The 14,678-nt window shown below is 42.1% G+C and overlaps 1 protein-coding gene across 1 annotated transcript; it reads left to right on the forward strand.

The window, feature by feature from the left end:
* Positions 1-3,752: 3,752 nt before the first annotated feature.
* LOC106811734 (39S ribosomal protein L51, mitochondrial-like) lies at positions 3,753-9,622 on the forward strand. Its single transcript, XM_014815481.1, has 4 exons — positions 3,753-3,930; positions 7,085-7,365; positions 8,734-8,841; positions 9,029-9,622. The coding sequence occupies exons 2-4, from the start codon at positions 7,113-7,115 to the stop codon at positions 9,247-9,249; spliced, it is 582 nt and encodes a 193-aa protein (XP_014670967.1). The 5' UTR covers positions 3,753-3,930; positions 7,085-7,112; the 3' UTR covers positions 9,250-9,622.
* The last annotated feature ends 5,056 nt before the right edge of the window (positions 9,623-14,678 follow it).

A 14,678-nucleotide genomic window follows, 5' to 3' on the forward strand; every position in this document is an offset into this window, starting at 1 on the left:
AGCGCACGGCTACGCACGCGCACGCACGCACGAGCAGCGCACGCACGCGCACGCACGCACGCACGCACCACACACGACACAACACACACACACACACGACCCACAACGACACAACGAGCAGCAGGAAGCAGATTCAGACAGAGCGTCCTCCATTGCGCAATCATACGCGTGTCGCCAAGCGCTCACTGGAGGAGGAGGAGGAGTGTGAGATGTAGTGCGCGAGACGTGTAGCCTATCGGCTCCTAACAGTCCGGAACCGCCGGTCGCTAGCACGGCCCAAATAAAAAAAACAAACAAAAAACAACAATCATTAATCTACCCCTTGTACCCCACCCGTCAGTGCAAGCGCACACGGTATCAGATTCTACAGTTCGCAGGGGCGTGTACAGGGGGGGTCCAGGGGGTCCGGACCACCCCTACTCGCGCAGAAAACGCATCTGAGGGGGTCTAATTTCAAAAATTTCCTGGGGGAGAGCCCCCCAGACCCCCCCTTCGCGTGTTCCTGTAAACGCCCCTGGTTTCGCCCCCCCTAAGAAAATACCCTGGCGCCGCCCCTGCATACAGTACAGTGAAACACGACTGACTGATATATCGCACTACAGCATAAAAATTAATATGGTATTACATATCGAGAAACGAATAAGAATGTGTTCATTCATTCAGGACTGCTATTATTAAAAGCTATTATTTCACTCAGGACTGCTATTAGGACTGCCCATATGTTAGAAGATACACTTCCCAAACCCATCTGTGTGGCATTATACTGATTATTATGCCATGTCATGGTTTTCTTGTTTTTTTGCATAACAGGCCTGCTATGTTGTGTTGCGTTGATATAACTTTGTTTAAATATTTTTATTATTACTGCTGTGATGAAAGCAACTGCATGTATAAATATTCTCATTGAGAAACTATTGACGTTACACCTGCTTAGTACTTACCCTTGCTGTTGTTCCCCTTCGTAGTTTAACCAGATGATGTTAACCCTTCGTTGAGTTCGGTTGTAAAATCTGACTAGCGATCTGCAGGTGGAGCGAATCGACCGCGGGCACGGTCGTTTGGCTGCTGGATCTGTGTCCGAGGAGCGAGGCATCTATGTGCCTAATCTACACAGGCGCCATGCGTGAAATAGATGACGGAATTAGGAAAACACATGCCATTGAACACCAGCATTTACACTGACCGCTAATATCTATTATAGTAAAAATAATAGCAGAATAGATTAACGGTTCTTGAAAAAAGGTTTCCAGAGAAACTGAAAACTATAGCTATATATATATATATATATATATATATATATATATATATGGGTCTATTAAATAAACCAAATTTATAGCTGATCAAGACCATGTGTAAAAATGCATATGAGGTGGCAAATTTTATGTTTATTTATAAATACACCTGTATATAAAAAGAAAAAATGGCACATAGTTAAGAATTTCACTTTTTTTAAACCAGAAAGAAATCATGATACCGTAGTCCTTGCTCTATCGAGTCTCGGTCTAAGGGGCGCATTTATGCCGCAAGTGATGCCATTGAAAAACAGTCCTTACACAAATTATTTTCATCGGATAAGGGGACGGAACCTTGTTCAACTGAATATTTCCTGCAAAATGAACTTCCTTCTTTTTAAGTCTATGTTGTGGACTGATCCCAAATGACAATGCTTAGCTGTTCAGTGCATTCTGAGTGCAATAAGTGCACAGAGCATTTTTGAAAGCTAAACATACATCTATTGTTCCCTGTGAGCATTGTACAGTATATGCTGTGTACAGACAATGTAGGCAGGCACGCGCGTGTACGACTGAAAATATTATTTCAAACCATTCTCCCCAAGAGTGTCCACAGATCATCTGACCTGCCCTATAAAAGGGCCATGTAAAAAAGTTTGAAAGCAGTACCTGAACAAATGTGATATATGTTTATCATTTAATTTGTACCAAAGTGCAAAAACTATAAAACAACATGTTCTAGTATGTACAATGTAATAGTGCAAATGCAAGTTATTTTTATTTTTTACATGCACTCCCTTGCCACCAAAAGGAAAGTGGCTAGAGTATTAATGAGAGCACAAACCTATTTAACTAGCACTACCGGTATATTATAATTATTCATGTTTTTGCTATATATGCATTGGTGGCATGCTACTGTGTCTCCAGTATCTTTTTCACTGCCAGAGGCACTGTCAAGTCACATATACTATAGGGAGTCGTACTTGGCACCCAATGGCCAAGATGACGAGGATCACATCAAAAAATTCTGCCGAAAAACGCTGGCTAGAGACTAGAGTAGAGTATAAGTATAATAATAGAGTAATGTATTGTATAATTATAATATCATATAACTCAATAGGGATAGTAGGTGATTTTTTCCTAAATAGTTTTAAATATGTGTTGTGAGCTTACTAGACGTGATGCGGCCATGATGCCGAGGCGCGCCGAGGATTGACACTTTGTGACTTCCAATCACAGCCTACGCCGCACCAGTCTTTGATATTTTTAAATATGGGGACCCATTGGACCACCAAATCGCCGATCTCAGGAACTAGAGCATTCTGCTATGTTAGAACGGTTTCCTACGATAGAGTTTGCCATAAATACGAAAATAACACGCTGTTTAGCGCAGTGCGCTACGTCCTTCTGTAGTATTTTCGCATCATCGTAATCAGAATAAGCCCCGCCTTCTTCGTTGATGGACATGAATGGGGCGTCAACGACGCGACCCGTTACTGTACCTACTGTCTTTCGCCAGCCTGTTTACTTTTCGTAAATAATGAAATGCCCGGCCGATGCATTTCGCATCAAAGTGGAAAAATTCGGCATTTTTACCCGCTTTCGAAAGTGAACAAGTGCGTTCATATTCTTGCGTTATGAATTACATGCGTGATTGATCAGGGAGGGCGTGCATGTAAGAGGGAGACATTTTCTTTGGGGTTCCGAAAAAGACAATTCCACTTGACAATTTCATGGGCCATTTCAATTGGAAGCTCTGCATAATGGACCCTCAACAAGCCCTTTGACTGACTAGTCAGGAAATTCAAAGGTGTATATATTGCTCTTATTTAGCCGCCGATAGTTCTTATTTAGAACAAAGTCTTCATTGTTATCTTCTAAAACTACAGACCATCCGCTGACCGCTGTGGAGACGTGCGCCGGGCCTCGAATTTGGCGCACGTCTCCACTGCGGACAGCGCTTCATACTTGAACATCCCCGCGGTAATGTGCGCATTTCCCGCGGAACTGCGCGTCTCATCCGCGCGCAGTGCTTAGGATCAACAGCAAAGCTGTGCCACGCAATCTTGTATCATGTCTCTCTGGATAGCCCGCCATGAGGGCCAACACAACAACGTTCACAGAATTAAAAAATGCCATCCCTGTGAGGAGTTACGGGTATTTTTGTATGCGGGCATTTTACTGAATATTGTTGTCAGTGTTGACATCAGTGCACACTCACACTTAGCCCGACCAGGCAGTGCGACGGATTGTCTATATCTACGGTATTCTAACCCTAGCAATACCGTTTCTTGTAGCTCCAAGAAACGGTATTGCTAGGGTTACAATACTATTGATTGTATTGTATAGACAATCCGTCGCACAGCCTGGTCGGGCTGCCGCTACGTTTCTTGGAGCTAACTCACACTGTGTCTGTGTTACATTACTACACTAATACATGTTTTCGGCATGTACTGCTTGCTATGCTGAAACCCCAGTGTTACATTAAATAAAAACTCCTAAACGATGTGAATACTTACGGTCTTACCACACGTAACGAAGTAAGGCCCACATGCATATCACTAATAATGTTGTACTGCAACACAAGAAACTAGTAAACAACCAGCAGTAATGAGAAATACAACACCAGGTTGCGCCACTAGTACTAAGCTGAATAGTATGGCGGCGCCCATGTAGAAGTGAACTCAAGTGAGACAGTGTAAGTTACAATTTAGTGTTGGATCCTGGCTGACTCTCAGACTCAATCTGATCAGCCAGCAAACTCGCCTAGTATCACTGTATCAATATACTTTGCCAAAATACTTGGCAATGGCAAGCGCTAATAAATGATGCCATAGGAGTTGTTATTAATATTATTATTGAATATTGTTAATGTTATAATCTGGCGCTGTTACTCGTGTTCACAGGCACTTGGACCGTTTCAATAATGAAATGATGGTTAATAAATACAACTTGTCAGTACTAGACCTACCAGTACCAGTACCAGTAATACTAATAGTCTTAATGTTTGATCTGACCTCTGACCACTTCAACACCGTCCAATACTTCTTCTTCTTCTACTTCTATACTGGACAGTCCCTAAGGAATAAACGTCCAGGGCTATAGCTAGCCATGGTGTGTGTGACCTAGCTTGGGTACAGCCAGGTAGTTAGCCTTTTTTAGCCGAATGGCACTGAGGGTGGTCACAGCCAGAGTTTTTTGCGCCCTCAGTGGTTCTTTTACGTCCCCATTGGTCTTAGTATTACTATATTTACTAATACTGGAGACGGGACCGCCATTTTACGTGGTCATCCGAGCCACGGGAGATTCACAGTCTCCAATGTTGAGAGCCAGGTTTTTACACCTTCAGAAAATTCACTGCCCCAGCCGGGGTTTGAACTCACAGCCTTCAGTGGACAGTATACGTGGCCTAACCACTGGACCACGAGGGCTCTAGTGGCAATACACCGCTGCAACACATAGCGCGCACACAGGCACTTGAAGCGTTTCAATAAAATATAATGCTAAATAAATACGAAATCTAATACTTATACTAGTACTACAAAATTCTTAATGTTTCTATACTCTCTTTCATCTATTATTGCCGACAGTTTCCTTTAAATTCCGTGTAAATGCTCTATGCACACACACTACCGGCCGCCATTCCTTACGCTGCACAGTGACAGTTAAATATATATATATTAGTGTAAGCGTGCAACAGTCGCGCCGCGAGAGCAGTGGCATCCGGCAGCATACGTTGGACGTAGGATTTGGACGGAATTTACAGGAAACTGTTGGCAATAATAGGTGAAAGAGAGTAGGCCTATAGGCTATAGAAACATTAAGAATTTGGTAGTAAATAGATTTCGTATTTAGTTAGCATTATATTTTATTGAAATGCTTCAAGTGCCTGTGGCGCGCCCGCCATTGTGCATGCACAAATACACAGTGATATAGAGGTATAGAGGTATAGAGATAACTCTATATCACTGTGTATTTGTGCATGCACAATGGCGTGCGCGTTATGTGTTTTGCAGCGGTGTATTGGACGGTGTTGAAGTGAAGTTATTAGGTAAAATCAAACATTAAGACTATTTTTAATATTAGTATTACTGGAACTGGTAGGTATAGTACTGACAAGTTGTATTTATTAACCATCATTTCATTATTGAAACGGTCCAAGTGCCTGTTTTCACGTTAGGGCAAACGCTCCATTAGGCTACTTTAGGGCTAGCCACAAGTTCCCTTCTCGCTTAACACTACTTACTACGACGTGTAACAGACGGAGAGCCTGGTCGGTGTACATTAGGGCCTACTCATTAGGAGTGTTTCCAACTTAATGAATAATGATTGATAATCATAACCCTAACCCTAACCTAAAAAAAGTTAACCTCCTTAAAGTTGGGAACTTAAACCTTCATAAAAATACAGTTAAGTATCTAGGAATAGACTTGGAAGATTCCATGAGTGGTGAGGTAATGGGAATTAAGGTTGTAAAAAAGATTAACAATAGATTGAAATTTCTTTCCAGATGTTGTAGTATTTAAAAGCCAAGTATTTAAACACAGCATGTAAAAGATTACTAGTTTCTGCCCTAATTCAATGTCATTTTGACTATGCAAGCAGTATATGGTACAGCGTCTATCATATAAAAAATATCACGACATCAAATATTCCGAACTTCATCAGCATAGAAATTTTCATCTTGCCTTGCTGCGTGCATGTCCAGCGATGTCGATGATTTCATTGGTCGGTTGGAAGTGACGTCAAGGACCGTATACAATTAGACATGGCGTACAGTAAGCCTGCTACATTAAACTTATATTCCATGCATGGCAATAGTGTCAGCCAATGGCGACTTACTATTTGCAGGATACCAGCTGACTGACTGATAATGATTACAGCTTGTGGGAAGTTAATTTTCAATAGAGCCTCTATGGGGATATAAATTTAATGCGGCAAGCTTACTGTATACCGTGTCTAATTGTATACTGTCTTTGACGTCACCTCCAACCGACCAATAAAATCATCGCTGGACATCGATCATCTTACTTTATACACTCAAGTGCCTATATTAGAGGCACTTGAGTGTACAAAGCAAGATGATTGATTGTGAAGCAATGTATTATCACATTTTTATTCATGACCTTGTTGCTATATTAGTGACCATCTAGATATGTTAGAATTAAATGTATTTCTACGGGCTTTGGCTTGCAGCATCAAATATTCTGTTAGGCTTTTAAATTTGGGCCATGTGATGATCACAAGTAAATAAACATGAATCATGCTAATAAGGAAATGTCCATGTAACGTAGTGTCTATATAGCTTCATAAGGCTACTTCTAATCATGTGTATGTAATTTTCAACCTAGGGTTGTTTTAAATGTCTGCACTATACAGTCCGACCTCCTTTATCCGGCCATCCGTTATCCGGAAATCTCTATTAACCGGCCGCGATCTCGCAGTGTATGTTCTCTGTTCATTTCCACCTAAAAATTTTGCTCAAAACTCGCGCGATGTACCAACCGTACGTGTGTTTGCGTGTGTGCGCGTGTGTGTGTGTTGTGCGCTCGTGTCCGCTATGCCTCCGGTAAAATTTCTGTTTTATTTCATTTTATTTCCATTTCATATATACCATAAAACACGACAGTTTGTTACAAATAATCATAGCAACGAGTAAATACATTATCACATGCATAAACCCTACTGAACTGCATAGAAATTCTGTGTTTGAGCATAACTCTCATATCCGGCCAAATCCCATATCTGGATGGGTGCCGTTCCAGACGTGGCCAGGTAAAGGAGGTCGGACGGTATCTGTAATTATATGTAGGACTGTGGCTAACCTGACCTTCATGCTTGCCTATTCATAGGGCTGATAAGAAAAAGTGAGAAGTGGCAATGGGTACCAACCTGATGAGCATATTGAGAGGCATGCAGCGATTAACGCTGCACAGATCTCCATTATGTGCAGCACACACAACAGTATTGCCGACTACATTTGCAAGAGAGTCTACCACAGGAAACTCCACCAGAGTCTACCAGAGCAGTAAACAGCAGAAGACTTCAGAAGAAGATCCATTTGGCCAAGGAGCACATCCACGCAAGCCGTACATCCGTCGCTATGGTTACGAGTACACAATTTACCGTGGAGGTAAAATAAAGTGCCAATTCCTACCTTGCATATCAGTAGAATTACAAGTTTGTAACTATAAGTATAAGACTGATCTTCAATGTAATTATTTTTTAAATGTCTAAGCACTTATTTCTAGACATTATAGACTAGGAGTCAGAATTATTAGAACATATTACTGTAAAATAGTGATCAGTGGCGTAGTTATGGGGGGGGGGCCAAAGCATGGCCCCCTGTTGATCCGAAAGTAAAAATAAAAAATAAACAAATAATAATTGTTCTACTAAAAAGAGAATTGTCGTAGTCAGAATGAAGGTTGTACATGTACTCAAAAGTGCCTCAAATACCATCTCCTGCGATCTAAATTTTAAAAATTTTCTGGGGGGAGGACCCCCGTACCCTCCACCTGTTTTTCAACCCCTCCTTTTATATATCTTGGTAGCAGAGATCAACAAACAAAAATGACGCCTCAATCCATGGAGCCCAAAACAAAGATTGCAGAGCCGTGAGATGGGGGAGCGTAGGGTGTGGAGAGGCAGGCGGAGGAACCATTAAAATTTTAAGTCATTCACTATTTTTCGCAGTTCGCTGTTTTTGGCTCCCCCCCCTGTTAAAAATCCTGGCTACGCCACTGGCAGTGATCATTTGTTGGGTTAACAGCTCCTTGATTGTTTTTTGGGGAGAGGTGAGGTTGTCCAAAAGAGTTTTAAAAAATTCACCTTTCTGAGCTAGACACAATATAAATAATTTTAGCTGCATTCACCCACAAGTCTTTCGTTTGATGCCAGTATTTGTGTATACGGTGACAATTCAACCTAAACCTTTTTATACGCCGCTGTAAATAAATAGATGCTATTTTAAAACGTCACAGCACACCCTAAAAATATTATGAAAATGGAAACATCAGTTTTATGATAATTATACCTCTGCAGATTGAATTTAGAAGGGTTGCAAGAAATTAGCATGCTCTACCCACAAAATCGAATGGGCTCCTCTGTAAATACAACTCGAGCTGAACAATGCTCGTCGCCCACCTCTATGCAAATGTTATAAATGTAGCAGTACTAGCACACAAAACATAAAACCTATTTCATCAAGTGGGATAGACATGGTCCTTTAAGATAGAAAACTATGTGAAGTTTTTTTTCTGAATAATGACCAAAACGACAAGGAAAATGCTTTTGCTTAGGAAATTATGCAAATATTTGGGTATTTGGGAGGTAATTAATCCTGTGGTGATGTCATTACAAGAAATATGACAACAGACAAGCAACATGACAAGCAGTTCATGCTCCTTCCGAAAATATGAAATATGTAGAGGGCAGGTCAACGGCTATGCAGGAAGCTAGTATTCTCGGAATAGGGAGTGTATATATTATTTGGATTTAGGTCCACTGCCACGATTAGAAGATGGACTTCCTTTACCTATTCCGACGTACGAGCCAAAAAATTCATGGAATACCAAAAGAGCATTGTTTGGACAGAATGATTATATTGGTATTTATCATAGAAAATGTTTATAACTGCAATATATTTCAATGTGGCTTTCATTTCGATGCATATCCAGTGCGTAGACATCAAGAAATTACATTTTTTTTACTGTATGTTTAACTTGTGTCCAGATACTCGTTTTTGTATATAGTACTGCGTGATGTTAATTTAATCTGTGACCTTTCATTTCTAGATATTTTAGGAGAAGGTTCTTTAAAGCCTAGGGATCTCATCATAAAAGGACCACTATGGGTCAGAGGTGTACCTAAGCACTGGAATGAGTATCAGCGATTAATAAGAAAACGAAAATTCCTCAATTCGTTTATAAAGAAGTTTACTCCAACACAATTCAAGGGCATGAACAAGCAGATAAAGTATCTGTATAAACGCCTGAACCGCAAGTTGAACCCGTAGCATAGCGCAGAGCTGTTGTTGCTCACGTGTCACCATAGTTGAGCTGCCGTATGACTGTCTATCGCGTCATAGAGAAAAAAAAACTGGAAAAAACTGTAGGGTTTCTTAAAGAGTTTACATGGAGTGACCCGTCAAGCTCGGTGCAAGAGATGTCTCATGCTCACTTATATATTTAGCAAGCAATATTTGCAATTTGCAACAATTAATTAGGTTATAAGTTGCAACAGTAAGTGACCGCTGGCATAGTACAGCTGTCTGTACTGTGACGTAGGAGCAAGATGTATTCGTTAATCGTAATGTCTTTGTTCTTCACCTATACATAACTGTGTACGTGTGGTGAATAGTTGTTGCCAAATAAATATAAACTATCGTATATCGTGTTATTTCGTTTCAGCCTCAATGACTTAATTAGTAACTGTTGTGTTATAAGTAACATTGGGTGAATTCTTGACTCATAACTTGACGTAATCGAGCATATACAGAAATCGATCTAAGCAAACATGTTACGCTGTAGTAAGAATGACCCGGGTAATGTTTACGTAAAGACAATCCGGACAATTGCCAATTTTTAATGTAAATACATTTTGAAGTATATAATGTGCGATGATATTGATAATAATGATGTTTTTTTCAATAATATTCGCATTTTGAATGCCAAAAAATCTCATTCAAGTTACTTTAGCACGTTTATCTGAGTACGTACCAGTATGCGTTTTTATACAGCATATGAGAGATGTAGCTGTCACGTCACAGTGAGAGAAATGTAATTTACTTGTAGGTTTGACGAGTAGCATTTATTGACATACTCCTGCCCGGCATTATTTGCCATGTTGTTTTTTTTAACCCGATGAATAAACTGGAAACCATTGATGTTTACTTTACGTGACATCCTAGGCTACACCAAAAATAGGGTCAAACCATTATAAATTTTAAGGCCTATTTACACGATGCGTCCTAGACGTACGTCCTAGAAGTACGTCTAGGACGTACGTCCATAACGCACCGTGTTTGACAATGCAAATGTATGACCCTTGCGATATCGGATGCACAGGACGGATGTTCTAATTTCTTTCGACATTGCGTTTGCATTGTCATACACGGTGTACGTCCTAGACGTACGTCTAAGACGCATCGTATAAATAGGCCTTAACCTGGGTGTATCGCGTGTGTGCTAGTTCCTTGATTGCGAGCACGCGTGCATACGCATAAGCACGCTGACGCTCACCAACCACGCACCACGCAGCACAAGAATTAAAAGCAGCAAATTGCTATAATTATAAAATACATACATCTGGATTTATTCACGGTAAATTGTGCTAAACGTGTGAATTCGTTGTAAACTGCTATTCTACGTTCACGCACATGCAGGCCCACGGAGATTGCGCCCGAATACGTACTCGTCTTAAATCAGCGATTGTAGTAGTAAACCTAAACACAGGCGATCGAATAAGTAAATAGAGGGCGAGGGTGAAAAACAAAGCGAGCTATTTTCAGCTCGTTTTCTAGGAAATGACCAAAATATATGAGTGAAGCCCTATATATACGGCGCAACAGAATGATAGAGAAAAAGAGAAGAGAGGCCCCGGAGTAAAGGATATATATGTGTGTGTGCGAGCGTGTGTACGTGCGTTGTGTGCGTGCGTGCGTACGTGTGTGCGGGCGGGCGTGTGCGTGCGTGCGGGCGTGCGTGTGCGTGCGTGCGTGCGCGCGCGCGTGTGAGAGAGAGAGAGAGACCGAAAGAGAGAGAGAGAGAGAGAGAGAGAGAGAGAGAGAGAGAGAGAGAGAGAGAGAGAGAGAGGGGCATGGCGTTGGTGGCATATGTGTGTAGATTGAGACTAAAAGTATGGAAACGCGCTTGTGGCCCTATATAGGAGTGCCCATTTCTCACTTAGCCGCTCGGTGAAATTCTTCTTGTTTCCACAGCTTGAGTGCGTAATGTTTGCCTATGGGTACAGATATAGTTTTTACTGTGGCGGACAGATGGTACATATGCATGCAAGCCTAGAATCTATTCCTAACCAATCCATTCTCAATATGCACGCACTATTAACACTTAGCAGCGATTACTATAGAGATCCAAACTGCCAATGGATTAAGGAAACCTCAGGGAGATTCCCTACGAACGCGTGTGTTTCATTTATGTAACGCTTTCTCGGTCCAACCAACCCTCAATCTGGGCATGATCCGTTTAATTCGCGTCGAAGGAAACGCGTCCCACCTTCGAGATCACTCCCGACCATGTTGATTTAAAAGAGCCATATCAGATATCACAACAAGAAACCGAACTAAGGAAGGAACCCGTGACGACGCGTGTGCGTCAGCTCAGCTATAGTTAGCAGTTAGGCGGCTCGTCCATGATACTCAGCTAGTCGATAAAACATGGCAGTCATTTGTAGGGATTGCCTTCGCCTATTGTTAGCAGCAGCCCAACACCACCAATGGCTTCTGTTCAGCCATATAATTGCTATAGTATAATGGCATGTTAAGTAAATACCTACTGAAAAGTGGTCAGCGTCTCGAATTTAACAATTTATCTTATAGTGATTTTGTCTTGATTCACAATCGCACGGGGCAAATTAATATTCATCTTCTTCTTTTCTATTAGATATGATATATATATATAATTATATTACTTCTCTCTTCTCTATATAGTATATATAATATATTCTTCTTCTCTCTCTTTCGCCTTTATCCCTCTTTCTTTCTTCCTACTCACTTTTCCTATTTTTTCTTTTCTTTTCTACTCTTTTACCTAATGCAGCTCGCTCCTGATCCTGCTTGTTGTCTCGCAGTTTCCTCAGCTTTTGTGCTTCCGTCTCCCTCTCTCCCCTCCCTCACTGCTCCTCTCCTCTCTCTCTCTCTCTCGGCTCTCTCTCTCTCGTCTCTCTCTCTCTCTGTCCGTTTTTCCTTATCCGCAACTCCTCTTCGCTCTCAACTTCTCACTCCCTTCTCACACTCTATCGCTCATTTTTCTCTTGTTTATCGCTCCATTTTTCTCTCTATTTAGGTCTTCTTCTTCATTCTATCTTCCTTTTTCTTGCTTCTTTATCTTCTTCTTCTTCTGCTTTTCTTTCTTCCTTATTCTTAATTTCTTATTTCAGCTCTCGACGATCTCACGAGGCAGACCGCATGAGTGAAAAATACGCACGGCACACTGTACACACAGCACGTTCCGCGCAATATAACAATATAGCGGCAGCGCTGCCTGATTATCACGCTTTGTTATGCATATACGGAGAACTGAGAAATTGTTCACGGTGCAATGGCGCGTATTTCGGGATCGAGCGAGGCACGGCACCGGCGACGGGCCCATGCCGAAATAGACGCATTCGACATGGAGAGCATTGCGTTGTCAATCGGGCCAGATCGCGAACTCGGAGGCGGCCTTGTCCTTTCCCTATTATGGCCAGCCGACGAGTGCGCGCAGTGCCCGCGGCGCTATGAGCTGACTCATAAACGCGGCACCGACCAGCGACAGCGCGCGTGTTCAGTGGAGTCCGATCGCGTCCCCCTAATCCAGCTCTCTGGTAGTGCGATGGCTTTGTTCGCTAACCGGTATGTGTGTTTATTTGTGATAGTGGTTTTGACGCAGGCGCAACCGAAAACCGGTCCCGCGTTAATGGGCCACGGGTTTACGCGGGCACTCCGCTTAAATGATTTCAGTTATGGCAGTATTGTATATATTGAACATTCCTGATATTTCAGAAGAAGCGCTGCTAGTGATTTTGTGGATAATTGTTAGGAATCTTCAGGGCATGAAGGATGAACAGAAAGATCCGTGTGCTGGCGCTAATCTAAGGTCCTCAAAGCGCGTCACCTCAATTATTTATCGGGTTCCGTTAAGTAGTTTTTGTGCCCTGAATGTGCGTTTACTAAGACACATAATGCGGTATATAGGTTTTAGCTGTCACCGTTTTCGTCTAGTATCGGCCTGGGTGAGCTTCACTGACTAATTCCTTGGTGGCAGAAACAGTATGATACTGTATACCTCCGGAGCGTTTATTAAGCCTACACATTTGGTGCGCGTAGCGTTGAGGCTGAAACTATCAACAGCGGGTCGACAACACTATACTGTGAAAATTCATTCATATTAAAAATTGGTTCCTTATAGATGCGCTAGGCGAACGATTCATCGTGCCTATAAGAGCCTTGGCGTGCTTGCAGACCTGATTGGCTCGAACGCTCCTACTATAGCACAAACATTGCTCTTTATTTATAGCGTGCAGTATGAACACCACAGCCTTCGCCGATGGTTCGCCGCCTGAAATGTTTGTTTTGTAAATTAGCAGGCACGAAAATAATAAAGTCGGAGCTCTAGGACACCTATTACACGATCACCACAGCCGCTTGGCCGAACGTGTTGCTGCTGAACAGAGCGGACTCCGATTCTATTTTTATAATCGTATGTAGCCGCCTTCGCTCGCGCCTCATAGAGGTAACACAGCGCCGACATGGTCGGCGATGAATAAATGTCGTTCGTCTATTGCAGTACATCATACCCTAACAGCAGAACAGTGTGGAGCGACGACGATGTTAACGCCACTTGTGTGTGGACATGGCTCCGGAATGTGCAGAGGCGGTTTCGCCGGTGATACGCTCGCTCCGTGCCGTCTTCCCTTCCACCTCATTGGAGACCACGTCCACCAGGTACGAACCGCGGTCTTTCATCTATTTAGCTGTCATCTCATAATGTGCGCCATTTTAGCAGGGAAACAATGAGGCATCGGTGTGTAAAGATACCGTGTATTGCGATTTTAAACTAAGACTTAACGGGGACTGAATTTCGTAAGATTAAATTATTCGAGAATTCAGAATTTTATCAAATAACGTTAAATAAGACTATAATAAAAAGTTTTTTCACGTAATCAGTCGCATTTTCATACCGCCGGGCCGTTTTAGTACTAAATGCGTTTTTCTTATTCGCGAATAGGGTGTCATGGTTGGTATGGGGTCAGAAGACAGCTATTGTAGGAGATGAGGCGCCAACAGCAAAGAGAGGTATCCTCTGTCTCTGAAGTAACCCCATCGACCAGCGGAATCGTCACCAACCTGGGACCGACAATGGGAGAAGATCTGGCATCATACTTCTAACATGAACTGCGTGTTGCCCCAGAAGAGCACCCAGTCCTAGTTAACTGAGGCCCATTGAACCCCAAAGGCCAACAGAGAAAAGATGACACAGGTGGGTAATGTGGAAATAATTGATAATAATGATTAAATATAGTAATATAATCGAATAATGATTGGTAAACTCGTAAATTTCATATTGCGATCATTTCACAGTCCACTGGCAGAGAGGGTGGTATTAACAGTGTTACTATCGTTTGCCATTATTCACACAGCGAAAAACGGTTGAACGGCGTAGCAATATTACTTGTGTCGTTAACCTAGTAAATATTTATAATGAACTCAATTCATTTCGTTTGCAG

Source organism: Priapulus caudatus, unplaced genomic scaffold (genome assembly GCF_000485595.1).
Source record: "Priapulus caudatus unplaced genomic scaffold, Priapulus_caudatus-5.0.1 Scaffold1, whole genome shotgun sequence".
Lineage (NCBI taxonomy): Eukaryota > Metazoa > Priapulida > Priapulimorpha > Priapulimorphida > Priapulidae > Priapulus > Priapulus caudatus.